Source organism: Oncorhynchus tshawytscha, linkage group LG05 (genome assembly GCF_018296145.1).
Source record: "Oncorhynchus tshawytscha isolate Ot180627B linkage group LG05, Otsh_v2.0, whole genome shotgun sequence".
Lineage (NCBI taxonomy): Eukaryota > Metazoa > Chordata > Actinopteri > Salmoniformes > Salmonidae > Oncorhynchus > Oncorhynchus tshawytscha.
The window spans coordinates 54,869,235-54,893,102 of record NC_056433.1 but is presented as its reverse complement, the minus strand read 5'-3'; the positions used below and the strand labels follow the sequence as shown (position 1 = coordinate 54,893,102).

At 44.3% G+C, this 23,868-nt stretch overlaps 1 protein-coding gene across 2 annotated transcripts in view; it reads left to right on the top strand.

The window, feature by feature from the left end:
- LOC112250984 (single-stranded DNA-binding protein 3) overlaps positions 1-23,868 on the top strand; it is a 134,391-nt gene that overhangs the window by 10,383 nt on the left and 100,140 nt on the right. For both annotated transcript variants that reach the window (XM_042322092.1, XM_042322093.1), the window contains exons 3-4: positions 7,597-7,658; positions 19,474-19,558. In XM_042322092.1, the coding sequence (XP_042178026.1) occupies positions 7,597-7,658; positions 19,474-19,558 (147 nt within the window). The remainder of the gene's footprint in view (positions 1-7,596; positions 7,659-19,473; positions 19,559-23,868) is intronic.

The window sequence follows — 23,868 nt, the reverse complement described above, 5'->3', positions numbered from 1 at the left end:
TCAAGCACAGAACTATTTCAGTGGTGTGATTCACCCAGCTTACATCACAGCACTTCCCCTCCTGTATTATAATCTGTTCAGCCGTTATTATGTATTACAGCGTTGATGTTTCACCGCTGTTCATGACTGTACCTGTGTCACTGCGCTCCGAAATGTCTGACGCATGGCCCAGGCCTACGTGTGTTGTGTTTTGAAAGATACAGGCGCATGTTAGTTTTTTTTTTGCCTCAGCTGGGTGTCCCTTATCAACCACACAGGAAAAGGAACGTTAGATGGCAGTTTTCTAAAGCAGCCTAATTTCCTTAACTCCAGGTCATGACCGTATCTCTAACTTCTTGACGCACCCATCCTGTTAGCGGGAGCATTTTCATCAACACCTGCTGAATTGCAGACTGCCAAATTCAAATTAAATTACTAAAAATATTACATTTTCATGAAATCACAAGTGCAATATAGCAAAACACAGCTTAGCTTGTTGTTAATCCACCTGGTGTGTCAGATTTCAATACAGCATTTTGGCGAAAGCATAACAAGTGTTTATGTAAGAACATCTCTCTCAGTAGACAAAATATTACAAACAGCTAGCAGCCAAGTAGATTGCTTTTCTGACTTTCGTGACCAATAAATTAAATCGCTTACCTTTGATGATCTTCGGATGTTTGCACTCACGAGACTCTCAGTTACACAATAAATGTTCCTTTTGTTCCATAAAGATTATTTCTATATCAAAAAATACCCCCATTTGTTCGGCGCGTTATGTTCAGAAATCCACAGGCTCGAGCGGTCACAACATCGCAGACGAAAATTCCAAATAGTATCCGTAATGTCCACAGAAACATGTCAAACGTTTTTTTTTATAATCAATCCCCAGGTTGTTTTAAAAATATATAATCGATGATATATAAACCGGGACTGTAGCTTTTTCATTAGGAGAGGGAGAGACAATGGCTGCCCCACTCTGTTGCGCAAGCAAAACTCTGTGAACACCCAGCTATCCACTGACGCGATGTGATCTTTCTCGCTCATCTTTCAAAATAAAAGCCTGAAACTATGTCTAAAGACTGACACCTTGAGGAATCTGGTTGATATCCCTTTAAATGGAGGCAAGGCATCCAATGGAACAGAGCTTTCAGGGAAAACAGCACTTGTTGGATTTTCCTCAGGTTTTTGCCTGCAATATCAGTTCTGTTATACACAGACAATATTTTGACAGTTTTGGAAACTTTAGAGTTTTCTATCCTAATCAATCTGACAATTATATGCATATTCTAGTTTCTGGGCCTGAGAAATAGGCAGTTTCAAATGGGTACATTTATTTATTTTTTTGCCAAAAATGAAAATCCTGCCCCCTACACTCAAGAAGTTAACAGCATACTATTATACACAGGCTATATTTATTTTCTCCTGAGTCTTAAACTAAAATGTTGCTCTTTATCTTTCACAATGAATCACACATTCCATATGTTCCCTGCCATTTACAATGCATCCAGAAAGTATTCAGACCCATTAACATTTTGTTACGTTACAGCCTTACCCTCATCAATCTACACACAATACCCCATAATTGCAAAGCAGAAATGGGTTTTTAGAATTTACGTAAGTATTCACACCCTTTACTCAGCTATTTTCAGGTCTCTAGAACAGTCTGGGCTCTGGCTGGTCCACACAAGGACATTCAGAGACTTGTCCTGAAGCCACTCCTGCGTTGTCTTGGCTGTGTGCTTCGGGTCATTGTCCTGTTGGAAGGTGAACCTTTGCTCCAGTCTGAGGTTCTGAGCACTCTGGAGCAGGTTTTTGTCAAGGATCTCTCTGTACATTGCTCCTTTCATCTTTCCCTTGATCCTGACTGGTCTCCTAGTCCTTGCTGCTGAAAAACATTCCCACCGCATGATGCTGCCACCACCATGGTTCACCGTAGGGATGGTGCCAGGTTTCTTTCAGATGTGACTCTTGACATTCAGGCCAAAGAGTTCAGTCTTGGTTTCATCAGACCAGAGAATCTTATTTCTCATGGTCGGAGAGTCCTTGAGGTGCCTTTTGGCAAATTCAAGCTGGCTGTCATGTGCCTTTTCACTGAGGTGTGGCTACCGTCTGGCCACTCTACCATAAAGGTCTGACAGGTGGAGTGCTGCAGAGATGGTGGTCCTTCTGGAAGGTTCTCCCATCTCCACAGAGGATCTCTGGAGCTCTGTCAGAGTGACCATTGGGTCACCACCTCCCTGACCAAGGCCCTTCTCCCCCAATTGCTCAGTTTGGCAGTGCTGCCAGCTCTAGGAAGAGTCTTGCTGGATCCAAATTTGTTCCATGTAAGAATAATGGAGGCCACTTTGTTCTTGGACCTTCAATGCTACAGACATTGTTTGGTCTCGAAGCTCTACAGACAAGCTCTACAGACAATTCCTTCGACCTCATGGTTTGGTTTATGCTCTGACATACACTGTCAAATGTGGGACCTTATGTCCAATCAATTGAATTTACCACAGCTGGACTCCAAGTTGTAGAAACATCTCAGTGATGATCAATCTGAGCTCAATTTTGAGTCTCATAGCAAAGGGTCTGAATACTTGTGTAAATAAGGTATCAATTATTTTTGTTAAATATAAATGTTCTTAATTTTCTACGAAAACACTTTTTGCTTTGTCATTATGGGGTATTGTGTGTGTGTGTGTGTGTGTGTGTGTGTGTTTGTGTATTTTTTATTTCATCCATTTTAGAATAAGGCTGTAATGTATCAAAGTGGAAAAAGGGGTCTGAATACTTTCCGAATTCACTGTATGTCTTATCAAAATATAACTAACCTGTAATGAGAGAGCAGCCTTTAATGTGACTGAGATAATGTCACACATGGAAATTATCATTTAAAAGGGAGGATATCAGGCTATACAATGTCTAATGTTTATTCTATCTCAAGGTGTGTTTGCGAGGCTAAATCAAGCCACAACCTGTCTAGGTTGACACAACAAAGTCATACAGTAACCTAGTCTATTACAATGCTGATAAATCAAAACATCAATCACCTATTGATTTGATTTTGATTTAACCTGCCCAAAAGCTTTTCCCTCTCTCTGCCCTAAACGGTTCAGTGCAGGCAGCAGTGTTCGACTAACTGCCACCAAGGCACAGAACTGGACTAAAATATTAAGCACAGATCTGGGACCAGCTCGGAGAGATTAAGGAGTGAGGCTGAAGTGAGGCTTGCTGATTGCAGAACCCTCCTGGGCGAATCTCGTCCCTGAGATGGAGTGTTATTGGTGTGCTGCTGGATAGGGGTTAAGTTATGGATCACAGGCAACAGGAGGGAGAAGCTCTGCTCCTCACACAGTCTATTTCCATGAGGCATGCAGAGGCCTTTTTCCAGGTAATTTGCTTGTACTTTAGTAGTTTTAAATATATGAAATCGCATACACAGTATATTGCGGAGATGCTTATCAGTGATGTTTTAAAACCATTTTTTCCCTGCTTTCTGGTACTCTTCTTGCCCGTCATATTTTATGATAGCAGAGTGAGTACACAATATTCAAAATGCCTTTAAAGCTCCCATACTTTCAACAATAATCCTAACTAACTTTAGCCACAAAGGTCTTAAGTTTCTCTGTTCACGGTTGGTCTCTTTTCATCACATATACATTTCTACAGTCAGCCACATCACGCCAATATAATTACTATGCTAAAATCTCAGGACTTCTCCAAAGCATGTTCGGCCCTTTCCAGCCCTCCCGTCTCCCACCTGAACAGATAAGGGAATTTGGTCCCTCCAGATACGCTGAAGCAAAACACACCTGCTCGATGCCACCTAATGAGAGAGCTATCACCTGGCCTCTCTCCTGCCTCTCAATTAACCCCTCATCCTACCCCTGCATACTCGCCCATCTCCTTGGGGAACAGTCACTCCCTGCTCCCATGCACAGCAGATCCCTTGAACAGCCTCCACTGGCCCACATGTAAGTTAGTCTCATCCATCAGCTGTTTGTAGGAGAGACTATAAAACTGGCAACAGTCACACCAACAATATAGTCCTCATCACCAGCCACGTGCCTTACAACTACAGTGCATCGCCTTTGGCCTCTCTTACATGCCACGTTTCAAGGCTCACCTCTAGGGCCTGTAGGACTCATGGTGTAATTCTATAAACTTACAGGAACTCAAGTCATTTTGTTCACCTGACCTAGAATACCTCCCAATTAAATGCTGACCATATTATTCAACCAATAGAATTCTCCTCCGTCATCGCCATGGCCATTTACATCCCACCTCAAGCCCTCAAAGAATTTCACTGGACTTTGCAAACTGGAAACCACATCCTGAGGCTGCATTTTATTGTAGCTGGGGATTTTAACAAATCAAATCTGAGGACTAGGCTGCCAAAATTCGATCAACATATTGACTGTCCTATTCGCGCTACTAAGACTCTCAACTATTGCTATTTAAACTTCCGGGATGCTTACAAGGCCCTCCCCTGCCCTCCTTTTGGCAAATCTGACCACGACTCCATCTTGCTCCTCCTGTGCTATAGGCAGAAACTTAAACAGGAAGTGCCCGTTCTCTGTACTATTCACCGCTGGTCTGACCAATTGGAATCCACGCTTCAGGATTATTTTGATCACGTGGACTGGGATATGGTCCAGGTAGCGTGCAAAAATAATCTAGACTCATATACGGTGACTGAGTTCATAAGGAAGTATATAGGAGATGTAGTACCCACTGTGACTATATAAAAACCTTCCCTAACCAGAAACCGTGGATAGATGGTAGCATTTGTGCGAAACTGAAAACTACCACATTTTAACAATAGCAAGGGACTGGTAATATGGCAGAATATAAACGGTATAGTTATTCACTCCGCAAGGCAATCAAACAAGCTAAACATCAGTATAGAGAAAGTGAAGTCGCAATTCAACGGCTCAGACACGAGACTTATGTGTAATGGTCTGAGTGTAGTGGGTGAGGAGTCAGGCGCAGGAAGCAGAGTTCAGGGGAGTGCTATTTTAATGCACAGAGAAACGGCGAACATAAACCAACCCTCACGAAAACACAGGGCGTAATGAACAAACAAATGCCCCAAACAGGGGGACTTAAACTGTCCAGAAAAAAAACACAAAATGGGAAAACACAAAACCCATAGACGTGCACACAAGTACACCAAACAGATGGTCACAATAATTAATCCCGCACAAGGAACCATGCGGGCCGGCTGACTAATAAAGCCTTACTACTAACTACCTAACTCAAAACAGGTGCACTCAATAAACACTAAAGGTGGGGGAGGAAATAATCAGTGGTAGCTAGTAGGCTGGTGACGACGACCGCCGAGCGCCACCCGAACGGGAAGGGGAGTGTCCTTCTGTCGGAGTCGTGACAGTATGTGGCAAGGACTACAGAAAATCACGGACTACAAAAGGGAAAACCAGCCACGTCGCCGAGACTGTCTTCCTTCCGGACAGGCTAAACACTTTCTTTGCACTCTTTGCCACCGATGCAGCCCACTACCAAGGACTGTGGGCTCTCCTTCTCCGTGGCCGACTTGGGTAAAACATTTAAACGTGTTAACCCTCGCCGGGCCAGACGGCATCCTTAGCCGCGTCCTCAGAGCATGCGCAGACCATCTGGTTGCAGTGTTTGCAGACATATTCAATCTCTCCCTATTCCAGTCTGCTGTCCCCACATGCTTCAAGATGTCCACCATTGTTCCTGCAAAGGTAACGGAACTAAATGACTATCACCCCGTAGCTTTGAGAGACTAGTCAAGGATCATATCACCTCTACATTACCTGACACCCTAGACCCACTTCAATTTGCTTACCACCCCAATAGGTCCACAGATGATGCAATCGCCATCACTCTGCCCACTGCCATATTCCATCTGGACAAGAGGAATACATATGTGAAAATGCTGTTTATTGACTATAGCTCAGCATTCAACACTAGTACACTCCAAGCTCATCATTAAGCTCGAGGCCCTGGGTCTGAACCCCGCCCTGTGCAACTGGGTCCTGGACTTCCTGACGGGCCGCCCCCAGGTGGTGAAGGTAGGAAACATCACCTCCACTCCACTGATCCTCACCACTGGTGCCCCACAAGGGTGCGTGCTCAGCCCCCTCCTGTACTCTCTGTTCACCCATGACTGCGTGGCCAAGCACGCCTCCAACTCAATCAAGTTTGCAGACGACACGATAGTAGTAGGCTTGATTACCAATGATGACGAGACAGCCTACAGGGAAGAGGTGTGGTGCCTGGAAAACAACCTCTCTCAACGTCAACAAAACAAAGGAGATGATCGTGGACTTCAGGAAACAGGGGGGTGTACCCTCTGCTATCTACATCGACTGGACCGCAGTGGAGAAGGTAGAAAGATTCAAGTTCCTTGGTATAGACATCACTGACAAACTGAAATGGACAACCCACACACAGTGTGATGGAGGCCCAACAGAGCCTCGTCAACCTCAGGAGGCTAAAGGCATTTGGCTTGTTACATAAAACCCTCACAAATGTTTACAGATGCACAATTGAAAGCATCCTGTCGGGCTGTATCACCACCTGCTACGGCAACTACCCCCGCAACCGCAAGGCTCTCCAGAGAGTGGTGTGGTCTGCCCAACACATTGCCAGGGGCAAACTACCTGCCCTCCAGGACACCTACAGCACCTGATGTCACAGGAAGGCCAAAAAGATCATCAAGGACATCAACCACCCGAGCCACTGCCTGTTCACCCCGCTATCATCCAGAAGGCGAGGTCAGTACAGGTGCATCAAAGCTGGGACCGAGAGACTAAAAAACAGCTTCTATCTCAAGGCCATCAGACTGACTGTTAAATAGCCATCAGTAGCACATTAGCGGCTGCTGCCGTTTACGCATAGACTAGGAATTACTGGCCACTTTAAGGAATGGAACACTAGTCACTTTAATGTTTACATATCTGGCATTACTCATCTCGCGTATATACTGTGTTCTATACTATTCTACTGTGTCTTAGTCCGTTCCGCTTGGACATCGCTCGTCCATATGTGTATTTAGTCTTAACTCATTCCTACTTAGATTTGTGTGTTTTTGGTGTAATTTGTTAGCTATTACTTTTTAGATATTACTGCACTGTCAGAGCCAGAAGCACAAGCATTTTGCTATACATCTGCTAATCATGTGTATGTGACCAATAAAATTTGATTTTACCTGACCAAGAAAAAGTCCTGGCCATAGTTACATAATTGTTCCTGGTCAAGTCAGTCAGGAAAATTCTGGGTACTAGTCATAACAGGAGAAACCCAGAAAGTTTGGCATGCAAAGGAGGATACCTACAGTGCCTGCAATGTTCTGTAGCTCACACAGCGGCCACAGACAGTGGCAGTTGGAGTTAGCTAGCTACCACACTCTGCCCTTTTAGTGCTATCTCTGGGTTGATCTTATCTCAGTGGCCAGATATGGGGAGTAGAGGTGTTATGAAGTGTGAGGAGCTGCTACTGAGATGTTTTTAGTGTCATATCCACACTCTCTGCACTCCATTCTTACTGCATGTCTGTCTGAGGTGAAGTGGAGTGAGATGTGGTGTTTATGCATTATGGATGCACATGTGGCAGTCTTAACTCGCTCTGTCTCTCTCTCAGATCCGATGGGAGAAGAACATTACACTGGGGGAGCCCCCTGGATTCCTACACTCATGGTGGTGGTACGTACATTTTCTTCTATGTAGAGTCTCATTTAAACACCACATTTTACATACACACACACACACACACACACACAGTGCCATTCACGACATGTGTAGGAGTGGGGAGGTAATTGCTGGTAACGACAGGTACTTCTTCTGATGTGTGTGCACTACTCTCTTCACTGGGTGATGAGCAACAATTGTTCTGATCCCATGTGGCTCAGTTGGTAGAGCATGGCGCTTGCAACGCCAGGATTGTGGGTTTGATTCCCGTGGGGGACCAGTGAGCGAATGTATTAACTTACTACTCGCTCTGGATAAGTGTCTGCTTTCAAATTTGAACAGAGTCGGTATTTCTTTTAAAGGTTAAGCTATGATTACAGGATATGTACCTGGTACTGTAAATACGTTTTTTATACTTTCTGTTTGTCGGAGTTGAAAACACCTAACCCGTTATGGTCTCCTATCTATGGTATTTGTAGAACCAGCTTCGGTTGTATTCTTCCTCTTGTAGCGGACTTGTCAGACGTTTTGATACCAAATAAATACTTCAGTGTATTCACGGCCTGGATGCAGTCGCCTCTGAACTGACAGGCTGACGTGTATTTCTCACTGGATGAGAAGGAAACACCCTGAGCCTGGGCTCCCCTCCAGCTGACGGAGGGAGATGTAGAGAGAGCGAGAGATGAAGGAAAGAGCGAGACTGGGAGAGAGGGAGTGAGTTCACAGGCAGTTTTTGTTTGCCCTCTGTCCTGTGCTCTTCATCCTGAAAATCCCCTCTACCCTCCACCGCTGAACAGGGGCATTTTTAGCGGCATTCTGCCCCCTGAATCGCTGACCTGTTTTAATAGTGAATCATGTTTACACAGCTCATAATGGTCCTTAAGACAGCCTGTGTTCCCTCCGTCTGACAGATTTCACTTAAATCTACCAGAAGCACAGACAGATTGACATACACAAACATACAGTTTTTGAACAAGTTTACTTTCACGTTGCCTAACCCTCTACGTTTTAAAGTCTCTGATTGCTGAGGCACAGTTTGAGGGAGCCCTCTGTGTGTGTGTGAGCAGTTGCAGAGGAGAGAGATTATTAGCTGAACAGGGCCCCAGTGTGGTGTGACCCAGTGGAAGGGTGTCTGTCTGGGGCTGCAGCATGTGGACGGGGAGGCTCACTGGGGGGCCTCCCCCTCCTACGTCAACCCCCTCCCCCAAACAAAAGGTCCAGATGGTAAGGGAAAGCCAACCACTCCCCCTCCCTCAACCTTTGTCTGAAGGCCTGTCCTTTGTTTGCGGAAGAGAACCCAAACGGATTAACTCCTTACATTCCAGTCTCCTTTGTGTTAAACAGCCAAATCCCCCACCCTGGGTTTTCTTCCCTGCTTCTGTCTCAAACAGTTTCCTGTTGGGCCACGCAGGGCTGAATGGGTTGAGGGAGGGGGTCAGTCATCCACATCTGTTGTTATGGACGCAGAGATAAAGCCAGGGCTCCGAGAGGGGTGCAGGTGTTGATTGTGTCATTAGCTCTCTACATTGGTCTGCCAAATCAATTGTTTTAGCCAGTTTTCACTGGACATATACTCTGTCACCCTCTGAGAACCTCACCACAATACTATGTACACGGATCATCCCTTAAATTGCTTCCAGCTGAAATTCCTCCTTGTGAGGGGCAAAGAAAACACTCCAGCAAAACAGACTTGCCCCATCCTAGCTCTCCTGGTTATTCTGTATCAGGCAGGAACCTGGGGCTTTGTGGTTCCTTTCAGCCTGTCTGTGTCAGGCAGAGTAGAGCTGCTATACCTGACCCAGAAAGACACTAGATCATCTGGCCAGAGCTTTCCCCTGGTTAAATAAATAAAGGAGTAATCTGTTCCTCTCATCTTTAACAAGATGCGCACACAGTTTTCCTTTATTCTCTTCACCCATTTTCAGATGTTGAATTTATTAGTTATTAATCTGAGGGGAGGGCTCCTGTGGAATTCTAGAACAGATTTACATGGCGTGCTGTTTTAAGAGATGGGGAGTGCCTATTTCTCTTGTGGCCTCACATTGGTACCAGGAGAATAGCAAACCTCAGTAGTGTAATAAAGACCGAACGGTTTTGTTTTTTTGATTGCAGGTTTTGTCCCATTTAAGAGCAGCTCAGGCTGATAATAATAGTAGTAACAGCCATAGTCAAGATGTCTCCTCTCTTCTCCTGTCCGATCCTCTCCTTAGCCTGGCTGCTCTGTCGCTCCAGCCACATCACTGTTGATTTAATGCCCAGGCCCTTACAACCACTTGTCTGTGTTTACTCTGCCCGTAATGGCGGAAGGCACATTGTTACCACCAGGCTTTGTCAGAGAACAGTTAATTGCAGTAATTATCACAATGGCATTTCATTTTTGTAATTGTCTTATGAATGTTGATGCTGTGGAAAGTGTGTGTGGCCTGTTTATGCTGCCAGTCCACATTTCCACATTGTTTTGACTGGCAGTTCATTTGGATATGGCAGAATTTGCCCTCTTAAACTGGAGTATGAATCTCACACCGACTAATCTTAGGGATTCCACACAGCCAAGTTAATTTATTTAAAGAGATTGAGCGGTTCTTTGGCGACTAGTAAGTTTATTTATTTTTTTAAACCTGCCGCTTTGGGCTGTCAATGTGTATGTAGTTCATACATGCATATAATCCATGAGCAGAATTACGGTTTTACCTCAATTAGCCACGAAATCCGTAGTTTTAAAAGCTACTGTTTTCTGGAAGCTGTGCAGCGCCATGTTCCCCCACGTGTGCCAGCCCCCTAGTAATTTGAGTTTCAGCCAATGAGCTTCAGCCCGTTGCTATTTGAGTGACAGCTAGCAAAAGGCTTGCCCAGCATTATCCAATGAGTTTGCAGGGTGGGCATAATGGCTCGTTGGACACAGCAGAGTTCAAGTGAGAGCGATGACATGGTGCACATATCTGCACATACACTGAGTGTACAAAACATTAGGAACACCTTCCTAATATTGAGATGCACCCTCTTGCCCTCGGAACGGCCTCAATTCTCGGGTATGGACTCGACAAGGTGTCAAACGTTTCCCGGGGATGCTGGCCCATGTTGACTCCAATGCTTCCCACAGTTGTTGATTCAAGTTGATTGGATGTCCTTTGGGTGGTGGACCATTCTTGTGAGCACTACATTCAAAAACGACTGGCTGAAATTATACAAAAGTTTGACATCTTTAAGGCGAGAATGCATCCACAGTATGAATATTTCCAGCTTTTCAACCTAATAGTTAGCTAGTTTAAACTAGGCTTGGCTACCTTCAGACATGCACCAGTGTTGCATGTACAGTCTCACTGAGACAAATCCACTTTGCTATTTCAAACTTTGGAGGGTGTCAGGTTACGATAACCCTGCTCCCCAGTCCCCATCCCCTGGTTTGCACCTAGTTGCAGCTTTCCAGTAACAAACTATAACACGCGTCTTATTTCATTTCCCAGAGAGCTGATTGGATTTGCGATGGTCCCTCTGTCTCCCTTCGGCAGGCGCGGCTCTGACAAAGCTGCAATCTCTTTAACGGCAGCTGATAGATATGATAATGCAGCCTGGCTTTATTGTCAAGTGACTGAAGGGCAGGCTTCATGGGCCCCCTCAACACACACACACACACACTCGGGCATAAACGCTCGCACATGCATAGATCCACACGCATACACACGCATCCACCCGCATACACACACTTCTCTGTTCTCCAGATTTCTCTACTCTGTTTCTCTGTGCTATTCATCAGGGAGTACAGGAGGACAGCTGACCCAGACAGTGCACACCTGAGAGCAGAGAGCAGTAGAAAGTCAAATGTGTTATTATATAAAAACAGAGGTAGTTGTATCTTTGCTATACTTCACTGTGCTTACACTGTAATGAGACCGTACATATGAATGTACCTACCTTGTACAATAAATAGAGTTTTACCACCACTCCTATTAAAGTGTGACCATATACAGTACCAGTCATAAGTTTGGGCACAAATCAAAATTGTATTAGTCACAACGTCGAATACAACAGTGAATTGCTTACTTACAAGCCCCCAACCAATAATACAGTTTAAAGAATCGGAATAATTCATTAAAGAACATCATTTTAAATAACAATAGCGAGACTGTACCCCCTGTGTACAGCGTCAATGTGGAGGGTTAGTTAAGGTGATATGTACATGTAGGTAGACTATGCATAGATAATAAGAGAGTAGCAGCAGTGTAAAAGAGGGGGTGGGTAGGCAATTCAAATAGTCTGGGTGGCCATTTTGATTGCTGAACAATTTAATCTTATTGCTTGGGGGTAGACGCTGTTTAGAAGCCTCTTGGACCTAGATTTGGCGCTCCGGTACCGCTTGCCATGCGGTAGCAGAGAGAACGGTCTATGACTGGGGGGGGCTGGAGTCTTTGACAATTTTTAGGGCCTTCCTCTGACACCGCCTGGTATAGAGGTCCTGGATGGCAGGAAGCTTGGCCCCAGCGATGTACTGGGCCGTACGCACTACCCTCTGTAGTGCCTTGCCGTCGGAGGCTGAGCAGTTGTGATACCAGGCAGTAATGCAAACAGTCAGGATGCTCTCGATGGATCTGAGGACCCATGCCAAATCAAGTCTCCTGAGGGGAATAGGTTTTGTTGTACCCTCTTCACGACTGTCTTGGTGATGTGGACACCAAGGAACTTGATGCTCTCAACCTGCTCCTCTACAGCCCTGTTGATATTAATGGGGGGGGTGCTCGGTCCTCCTTTTCCTGTAGTCCACAATCAATTCCTTTTGTCTTGATCACATTGAGGTTGTTGTTGTCCTGGCACCGCATGGCCAGGTCTCTGACCTCCCTATAGGTATTGGAGTCGTGCCTGGCCGTGCAGTCATGAGTGAACCGGGAGTACAGGAGGACACTGAGCATGCACCCCTGAGGGGCCCCCGTGTCGAGGATCGGCGTGGCGGATGTGTTGTTACCTACCCTTACCACCTGAGGGTGGCTAGTCAGGAAGTCCGAGATCCAGTTGCAGAGGGAGGTGTTTAGTCCCAGGGTCCTTAGCTTATAGATGAGCTTTGAGGGCACTTTGGTGTTGAATGCTGAGCTGTAGTCAATGAATAGCATTCTCACATTTGTCCTGGTGGGAAAGGGCAGTGTGGAGTGCAATAGAGATTGCGTCATCTGTAGATCTGTAAGGGCGGTATGCAAATTGGAGCAGGCCTGGGATAATGGTGTTGATGTTAGCCATGACCAGCCCACTATGGTGGTCTGCTTAAAACATATAGGTATTACAGACTCGGACAGGGAGATGTTGAAAATGTCAGTGACGGCACTTGCCAATTGGTCAGTGCATGCTCACAGTACACGTCCTGGTAATCTGTCTGGCCCTGTGGCCTTGTGAATGTTGACCTGTTTAAAGGTCTTACTCGCATCGGCTGTGAAGAGAGTGATCACACAGTCATCCGGAACAGCTGATGCTCTCATGCATGTTTCAGTGTTATATGCCTTGAAGCGAGCATAGAAGTTGATTAGCTTGTCTGGTAGGCTCGTGTCACTGGTCAGCTCTCGGCTGTGCCTCCCTTTTGTAGTCTAATGGTTTGCAAGCCCTGCCAAATCCGACGAGCTTTGTAGCCGGTGTAGTACGATTCGATCTTAGTCCTGTATTGACTCTTTGCCTGTTTGATGGAGGGCATAGCAGGATTTCTTTATAAGCTTCTGGGTTAGAGTCCCACTCCTTGAAAGTGGCAGCTCTAGCTTTTAGCTCAGTACGGATGTTGTTTGTTATCCATGGTCTCTGGTCGGGGTATGTACGTACAGTCATTGTGGGGACGACGTCATCGATGCACTTATTGACAAAGCCAATGGCTGATGTGGTGTACTCCTCAATGCCATTGGAGGAATCGTGGAACATATTCCAGTCTGAGCTAGCTGAGCTAGCTGTGTGTGGAGTATAGGTGGTCTCTAATTTGTTTTCTTTTTTATTTTCTCCCTCTGGTTGCACATTAAACATGCTGATATAAATTTGGTAAAACGGATTTGTTTCCCTGCATTAATGTCCCAGGCCACTAGGAGCCCCGCCTCTAGATGAGTGTTTTCCTGTTTGTCTTAAGGTGGAATACAGCTCATTGAGTGTGGTCTTATTGCTAGCATCGGTCTGTGGTGGTATGTAGACCGCTACGAAAAATACAGAAACTCTAGGTAGATCGTGTGGTCTACAACTTGTCATACTCTACCTCAGGCAAGCAATAGCTCCAGACTTCCTTAGATATTGTGCACCAGCTGTTTATTTATATATATATATATATATATATATGTCTGCCCCCCTTTTTTATTTTTTTTATTTCACCTTCATTTAACCAGGTAGGCTAGTTGAACAAGTTCTCATTTGCAACTGCGACCTGGCCAAGATAAAGCATAGCAGTGTGAACAGACAACAGAGTTACACATGGAGTAAACAATTAACAAGTCAATAACACAGTAGAAAAAAAGGGAGTCTATATACATTGTGTGCAAAAGGCATGAGGAGGTAGGCGAGTAATTACAATTTTGCAGATTAACACTGGAGTGATAAATGATCAGATGGTCATGTACAGGTAGAGATATTGGTGTGCAAAAGAGCAGAAAAGTAAATAAATAAAAACAGTATGGGGATGAGGTAGGTAAAAATGGGTGGGCTATTTACCAATAGACTATGTACGGCTGCAGCGATCGGTTAGCTGCTCAGATAGCAGATGTTTGAAGTTGGTGAGGGAGATAAAAGTCTCCAACTTCAGCGATTTTTGCAATTCGTTCCAGTCACAGGCAGCAGAGAACTGGAACGAAAGGCGGCCAAATGAGGTGTTGGCTTTAGGGATGATCAGTGAGATACACCTGCTGGAGCGCGTGCTACGGGTGGGTGTTGCCATCGTGACCAGTGAACTGGGATAAGGCGGAGCTTTACCTAGCATGGACTTGTAGATGACCTGGAGCCAGTGGTCTGGCGACGAATATGTAGCGAGGGCCAGCCGACTAGAGCATACAGGTCGCAGTGGTGGGTGGTATAAGGTGCTTTAGTGACAAAACGGATGGCACTGTGATAAACTGCATCCAGTTTGCTGAGTAGAGTGTTGGAAGCAATTTTGTAGATGACATTGCCGAAGTCGAGGATCGGTAGGATTGTCAGTTTTACTAGGGTAAGTTTGGCGGCGTGAGTGAAGGAGGCTTTGTTGCGGAATAGAAAGCCGACTCTAGATTTGATTTTCGATTGGAGATGTTTAATATGAGTCTGGAAGGAGAGTTTACAGTCTAGCCAGACACCTAGGTACTTATAGATGTCCACATATTCAAGGTCGGAACCATCCAGGGTGGTGATGCTAGTCAGGTGTGCGGGTGCAGGCAGCGAATGGTTGAAAAGCATGCATTTGGTTTTACTAGCGTGTTTAAGAGCAGTTGGAGGCCACGGAAGGAGTGTTGTATGGCATTGAAGCTCGTTTGGAGGTTAGATGGCACAGTGTCCAAGGACGGGCCGGAAGTATATAGAAGTATATACCAGACGCCGCTGTTCTATCCTGCCGATGCAGCGTGTAACCAGCCAGCTGTATGTTGATAATGTCGTCGTTCAGCCACGACTCCGTGAAGCATAAGATTTTACAATTTTGAATGTCAAGTTGGTAGTATAATCTTCTTCATAGGTTGTCAATTTTTATTGCATGTTAGCTAGTACAACCAAAGGCAGTGGGGGTTTATTCGATCGCCTATGAATTCTCAGAAGACAGCCCGACCTCCATCCTCTTTTTCTCCATCTTCTCTTCACGCAAATGACAGGGATTTGGGCCTGTTCCCAGGAAAGCAGTATGTCCTTCACTTCGGGCTCGTCAGACTCGTTAAAGTGAGGAAAAAAAAGCTTCTGACAGTTCGTGGTGAGTAATCGCTGTTTTGATGTCCAGAAGTTATTTTCGGTCATAAGAGACAGTAGTAGCAACATTTATGTAAAGAATTAGTTAAAAAAAACAAGTTACAAACAATGCAAAATGTTTTACAATAAAATAGTTGGTTAGGTGCACGTAAAACATCAGCCATCTTCCCCGGTGCCATGATGCTACTCTACTCATTCAAGGGTTTTTCTTGAATTTTTTAACTTTTTTCTACGTTGAAGAATAATACTGAAGACATCAAAACTATGAAGTAACACATATGGAATCATGTCGTAACCAAAAAAATGTTAAACATAAAATAAACTCAGCAAAAAAAGAAACGTCCTCTCACTGTCAACTGTGTTTATTTTCAGCAAACAAAACATTTGTAAATATTTGTATGAACATAACAAGATTCAACAACTGAGACGTAAACTGAACAAGTTCCACAGACATGTGACTAACAAATGAAATAAAGTAACATTCAGTATCTGGTGTGGCCACCAGCTGCATTAAGTACTGTTGTGCATCTCCTTATGGACTGCACCAGATTTGCCAGTTCTTGCTGTGAGATGTTACCCCACTCTTCCACTAAGGCACCTGCAAGTTCCCAGACTTTTCTGAGGGGAATGGCCCTAGCCCTCACCCTCCGATCCAACAGGTCCCAGACGTTCTCAATGGGATTGAGATCCGGGCTCTTCAATGGCCATGGCAGAACACTGACATTCCTGTCTTGCAGGAAATCACGCTCAGAACGAGAAATATGGCTGGTGGCATTGTCAGGCCAGGATGAGCCCGCAGGAAGGGTACCACATGAGGGAGGAGGATGTTTTCCCTGTAAAGCACAGCGTTGAGATTGCCTGCAATGACAAGCTCAGTCCGATGATGCTGGGACACACTGCCCTAGACCATGACGGACGATCAACGTCCAAATCGATCAGGCATCCAGAGTACAGGCCTCGGTGTAACGCTCATTCCTTTGACGATAAACGCGAATCCAACCATCACCCTTGGTGAGACAAACTCGACTCGTCAGTGAAGAGCACTTTTGCCAGTCCTGTCTGGTCCAGCGACGGTGGGTTTGTGCCCATAGGTGACGTTGTTGCTGGTGATGTCTGGTGAGGACCTGCCTTACAACAGGCCTACAAGCCCTCAGTCCAGCCTATTGTGTGTTCCTGGTGCAACTCGGGCAGTTGTTGTTGCCATCCTGTACCTGTCCCGCAGGTGTGATGTTTGGATGTACTGATCCTGTGCAGGTGTTACACGTGGTCTGCCACTGAGGATGATCAGCTGTCCGTGCTGTCTCCCTGTAGCGCTGTCTTAGGCCTCTCACAGTACAGATATTGCAATTTATTGCCCTGGCCACATCTGCAGTCCTTGTGCCTCCTTGCAGCATGCCTAAGGCATGTTCATGCAGATGAGCAGGGACCCTGGGCATCTTTCTTTTGGTGTTTTTCAGAGTCAGTAGAAAGGCCTCTCTCGTATCCTAAGTTTTCATAACTGTGACTAATTGCCTACCGTCTGTAAGCTGTTAGTGTCTTAATGACCGTTCCACAGGTGCATGTTCATTAATTGTTTATTGTTCATTGAACAAGCATGAGAACCAGTGTTTAAACCCTTTACAATGAAGATTTGGGGATTTTTACGAATGATCTTTGACAGACAGGGTCCTAGAAAGAGACGTTTCTTCTTTTTTCTGAGTTTATATTTGAGATTCTTCAAAGTAGCCACCCTTTTTTGCTTTGACAGCTTTGCACACTGGCATTCTCTCAACCAGCTTCACTTGGAATGCTTTTCCAATCGTCTTGAAGGAGTTCCCACATGCTGAGCACTTGTTGGCTGCTTTTCCTTTTCGTCCAACTCATCCCAAACCATCTCAATTGGAATGAGGTCGGGTGATTGTGGAGGCCAGGTCATCTGATGCAGCACTCCATCGCTCCATTAGCCCTTACACAGCCTGGAGGTGTGTTGGGTCATTGTCCTGTTGAAAAACAAATGGTAGTCCCACTAAGCGCAAACCAGATGGGATGGTGTATCCCTGCAGAATGTTGTCATAGCCATGCTGGTTATGTGTGCCTTGAATTCAAAATAAATCACTGAGTGTCACCAGCAAAGCACCATCACACCACCTCCATGCTTCAAGGATGGGAACCACACATGCATAGATCATCTGTTCCCCCATCTGCGTCTCACAAAGGAATGACGGTTGGAACCAAAAATCTCAAATTTGGACAAATCAGACCAAAGGACAGATTTCCACCGGTCTAATGTTCGTTGCTCGTCTTTTTGGGCCCAAGCAAGTCTCTTCTAACTGGTGTCCTTTTTTAGTAGTGGTTTCTTTGCAGCAATTCGACCATGAAGGCCTGATTTGTGAATCAGGCTGCCGTAAGGGCGGCACACAATTTGCCCAGCGTCATCCGGGTTAGGGTTTGGCCGATGTAGGCCGTCATTGTAACTAAGAATGTGTTCTTAACTGTCTTGCCTAGTTAAATAAAATAATATTTAAAAAACTTGAACCCTGTGAAGCTTTTTTTTTTGGGATGCAATTTCTGAGGCTGGTAACTCAACTTCGGTGGGCCTCACGAGAGCCAGCTCCATCATAGCACTTGATGGTTTGTTGTGACCACACTTGAAGAAATGTTAAAAGTTCTTGAAATGTTCCACATTGACTGACCTTCATGTCTTAAAGTAATGATGGACTGTTGTTTTTCTTTGTGTATTTAAGCTAATATGGACTTAGTCTTTTACCAAATAGGGCTGTCTTCTGTATACCACTCCTACCTTTTCACAACATACCTGATTGGCTCAAATGCATTAAGAAGGAAAGAAATTAAACAAATTAACTAATTTGAAATACATTCCAGGTGACCACCGCATGAAGCTGGTTGAGAGAATGCCACGAGTGTGCAAAGCTGTCATCAAGGCAAAGGGTGGCTACTTTGAAGAATCTCAAATATAAAGTATATTTTGATTTGTTTAACACTTTTTTTGGTAACTACATGATTCCATGTGTGTTACATCATAGTTTTGATGTCTTCACTATTATTCTACAATGTAGAAAATAGCAAAAAAATAAAAATCCTTGAATGAGTAGGTGTCCAAACTTTTAACTGGTACTGTATGTTTTCAAACTGAGGCGATTAATGATTATCTGATACACGCACAGTTATGGGTCATCAGCTCATATTTTCTGCTCCATTTTGCAGTCTGTCATATCAAGTGTCAGGCGTTTCACACGATAGAAGTCTGGTTTTGCCGCCTCAGCAGAAAGAATGCATATTGTGGAGTATTCGCCTTCGAATGTTTTGGAAAAAGCGTAATGTTTCTCTTGAGCCCCAGTCAGATCAGCAGCTTTTATGTGCTATCCATTAAATCAATATCTTAGGCGCAAGCACAATTTAATGGGGACTAGTTAAACAGGTAATTAATTTCAATTAAGTAATTGAGAGCATTTGGATTGGAACCTGGTGCCCTCTTCAACCCTTAAGGACTGGATTTTCCTTAATTAACAAATATCATAAGTAATTGATCAGTAACCAGCATCTCTGGCCCAGCAGAATGAGAGCCACTGTACATGGGATGGTTCGATTCAATGACACTGCTTTGCTGTAGCTCTGAGGTGGACTACAGGTTGGATTAGAATATTTTAGGAAAATAAACTGACAAAGTTCTTCATTTAAACCCTGGTTATAAAGGGTATAAGTGAAGACGCCTCGGACAACTAACTTTTTAGCTTGATCATGTTTCACTTTGTCATAGATGTGGTCTCCATGGATAGATGGTCATTTAGCTTACACTTCACATCCACATACTGTGTATACATTCATGCATGAGGGAATCAAACCCACAACTGCATGATGTGGCCAGCACCATGCTCCAACCAACTCAGTCATGTGAACAAAATCTGGCTGTTAGTGTAAACTGAAACCATGTCCAACCATGTTCTCTCTCTCCCCACAGTGTATTCTGGGATCTGTACTGCGCTGCTCCGGACCGGAGAGAGACATGTGAACATTCCAGCGAGGCCAAGGCTTTCCACGACTATGTGAGTCAACCTGTCATTGTTGTTGTGTCAGAGGCAAAGTGGCCATTGTCACGTGGTTGTGTGGGCTACTGAATGTCTAACTGTTATCAATGTTAATTTTGCAACATCAAATTGAGACATTTGCGTACATGATTGTTTTGGTGGTTTTGGTCATGATATGAATGTAGTGTTGCTTGGTTTCTTACTGCAATAGGTTATATCCTCCTAAGTTTAGTGAAACAGTTTCCTGGCTACCCCTCTCACTACTTCCCTGTGACCCCTGACCTCAGAGCCTTACCTAAACTGTCTGCTGAAGGTGAAATGTCAGGCCTCTGCAAGGTTTTTATTGGCCTTCAAATGGTTTCAATAAGGGTGGGAGCAAATAAGCAACTTGGTGAGCTGTTGACCTGGATTAAGTTCCGTCCTGGGGCCGATGCATGGGGCTCAATTGGGGGTGGCGTAGGGGTCATGGGCTTGCCTTCCCTGACCCTCTCATCTGCAGAAGAGCTGGATGTTCCCTGGTGCTGGAATGATGTGCAGCCTGAACTTGTGAACATTTGTTGACGCCAATCTCGGACTGCAAATGGCCATGTTAATGTGCCCACTGATTGTGACCTCTAGCTCATTGGCGGGACTGATGATTTGAAGGTTAAGCTGCAGTCCCCTCGGACTTCATCTGCCTCACTCAAGGCAAATGAGTTTTATTTGTTATCACCGCCATACCATAGTGCAGAATTCTCCTTTTTGGTCATGTTTTGGCTATGCTAAACAGTGGTATGACATACCCTTTAAAATGTTTAAAGTAAGGCTTGTGCAGCTAATCGGTTATGTTGGTCAGACTGTATTACTACCAGTTTGTCGTTCACCTGGCCAGTTAGGGAAGGAGCTCTAGAAATGGATCATGATGGTTCTATTCCTGCAGGTTTCCCAGTTCTGTGCAGTTCCATACTCTCATTTAGTCTGACAAGTATGAACAGACCAGACCTCCATCAGAACAGACTCATTTGTCGTGAGTGTGTATTGCACAAGATGAACCCTTTTAGAACCCAGAGCGGCCGTCGACAGCCTTGTTCTTCTAACAACAATATCTGTGTCAATTTCCAAAAATAACTTGCGAGCAGCCTGTTATCGTATTCGCGTTTCTGTTGTCATCAATGAGAAACCGGAAACGGGGCTTTCATTTGACTTTTCAAAGTGATTTTTAAATTGATTTTTTACTTCATTACTCAATGACCGTGCCGAAGCCGACGCAGCTTTTCACTGTGATAGAGGTTTTATCTATGTTGGTTGGTGATATGGATTTGCACACGTCCTTGCACTTTGAAAAGCGAGAATGTCCAGGTGAGTGAAATAAGTAAACAGCAGGTATATGTTTGGTGTTGTCGACGTTCGATGCTGTGAAACTTGGGGAATAGCTGACAGATTAGCAAGTCATTCATGCTAACTTGGTTGTTACAGGCGAGCACATCAGCGGTGGAGCTCGAATGATTGATTGCTCTGTCTCATGGAAGTAGTTGGTGTTTAGCTGTGTATATAGTCTGCGAACTAGTTGGTTGTTTTGTCTCGTTTCTACTGATGTAATTCAAATGGATACGGCCCAAGCTGCGCGCTATAGTTAGCTAGTTAATCTGTCAGGCAAGACAAGTTGTGTGTAGCATTACATTTGGGCTGCGCTCACGAAGCGTCAACCTCACTCTCACTAGCTAGCCATGCAGATAACCAGGTAACTAGCCACCGACTTCTGGTGGGCTTAGGTTATGGTTTGTCATGTTTGCTAGGTGCAGATATTCTGAGGCTATACATTGCCTTGTTGTTCTATTATTTGACAGCTTAACTGTCATGTTAGGGTTGAGGCCCGCACAGTGGAGCTCATATGATGAGTTGGATATTTGTTTATGTAACCATCTAACAAGTTGCTTGTTTTGTCCTCTTTCTACTGATGCAATTCATGTGGAAACTGTCCCAGCTTCGTAACTAATCAGCTAACATTGGCAAACTCTGTAGTTAGTCTGTTAGGCAAAGAAATCAAGAGTTAAGAAAATATTTAGTAAATAAACTAAAGTAACACAATAAAATGACAATACCGAGGCTGTATACAGGGGGTACCGGTACTGAGGTAAATTAGAAAGATGGTCTGTGTGTGCATGGTTGAGAAAAAGAGAGGAAAAAAGAGCGAGACAGAGGGAGGGAAAGATTGTTCCTATAATCGTATCCTGGTTGTTGCTCCTCTCCCCGTGTTACTCTGTTCCTTTAGGTCAGTGAAAGAGAAGGGAGTGATGTGGAGAGTCAGGGCTCAGCAGCAAAAGGCAGGGAGGAAGAGGAGTTGGAGATGATTGGAGGGATAGAGATGATTGGAGGGAGAGGAACATGGAGGAGGGAAAGGAAGAGGAGGGAGATGACGAAGCAGAGGGAGAGCATACCTGAGAGGGGAGCCTACGTTTCCATGGTGTGTGTCTGCCCCAAGTCCCACCATTCACCCTTGTGCCACACCACTTGGACCTAAAGTGACCGTAGCAGGGGTTTTGGTAGGAATTTGTATCTGTTCCAGAGCTTGTAAGGGATTACAACAAGACAATGGGGGGGGTTGACCATCTTGACCAACTGAGGAGCTATTGCAATGTTGGACGCACAGGCAGAAAATGGTGGTAGTATGTGTTTTGAGGGATGCACAACATTGCCATCATAAATGCATACATTGTGTGGGGGAGCCTGCAAAGGCCCCTTCCCAGAAACCACAGGCGCTGGGCCCTGAAGGCATTCAAAATGCAGCTTGTGTATTCTCTTTGATTTAAAAAAAAAAAATTACCTTTTTATTTAACTAGGCAAGTCAGTTAAGAACAAATTCTTATTTTCAATGACGGCCTAGGAACAGTGGGTTAACTGCCTGTTCAGGGGCAGAACGACAGATTTGTGCCTTGTCAGCTCGGGGATTTGAACTTGCAACCTTTCGGTTACTAGTCCAACACTCTAACCACTAGGCTACCCTGGCAGGAAGGGGAGCCAAGTGTGTGGCACTAGGGCGTGTGGACCGAGTTGTAACTCATTGGAAAGTAGGTGAAGTTTGAAGGGCACAAGTGTGGTGTGCATCCGGAGTGGACGCAGGGCAAAGCGTGGGAGCTGTGTAGAAACCTCCTTTGGGAAGCTCTGTGTTCTGAGCCATTTTGCAGGATGGTGTTGTGCTATAGTGTGAAATATGAATTTGTCCTACAAATCTTTTGTCACTGAACAGTTGTTGTGATTTGTATCTTCTCTCTTTATCTGACTCAATCTCATACTTGTTGCATTCACTGAATTGTTGTCAAAGTAGACTACTATCTCTTAGTGTCAGGCCTGGTCTGTACTAAATCTTATTGCCAGAGGTTACCTACATTTTGAAATCGTCTCCGAATAGGTGTTTGCATTTTTACATTGTTACAGAAGTATGAATCGTTGTTAATCAATTTGTTTTTAAATACTTTCTGAATATTGTCCTCTGGTCACATTTTGGATTATTTATTCATATGTAAATACTTAAGTATAATATATCATACTTGGTACATTTTGCATGAGTAATTAAGTCATTTACTACAATTTAAATACTCTAGTGTTTTGTGTTGTGTGTTAATCATTTTTTGATAGTGAGTGTCTTTACACAATGGAGAAATGTGGGTTGTTCCTATTGACATGAATTTGGTGTAATATTAAAGAAGAGGTTGTTTTCTTTAAAACTAAGTTAACATGTAATTGTCATTTATTCTTTGTTTTTGAGCCATGTCTGTTTGTTTGAAATGTGAAAAAATTAGCTTTATCTTGAAAATTCTCAGTAATTTACAGCAGCATTCTAGAATTCTATTGGGGTCTAAAGGGTTAATTACGTGGTTAATTAAACCCCATGCTTAATTAAAGCTGACATGTGTCCCCAATTAATCCACACTGAGTGTACAAAATATTAAGGACACCTTCCTAATATTGAGTTGCACCCCCACACACACTTTTGCCCTCAACAGCCTACTTCAAATCTCTTAATAACTGTCTTTTATTCAAATAAAGTATTTGTTGTTGTGTATTACGTTTGTTTTATTTTATGAATTTATTTTTTAATTCCAAGTCATCTCTATAGAGCTGCTGCCTAAAATCACTATTCTGTAGTTCAAAGTAAATAAGGCATACTTTAAGACTGTTGAATACCAACTGTCAATCACTTAGATCATGTATTTTCAGGTAGAGATACTTGACGAAGCAACATCTGCTCTCTAAATCCCTTCATGATTGTGCATTATTCTTAGTGACGTGTAGTTCGCCAACGATTCGCTCTTTTTGAACTACTCTTTTTTTTTTTAATGACTTGAGTC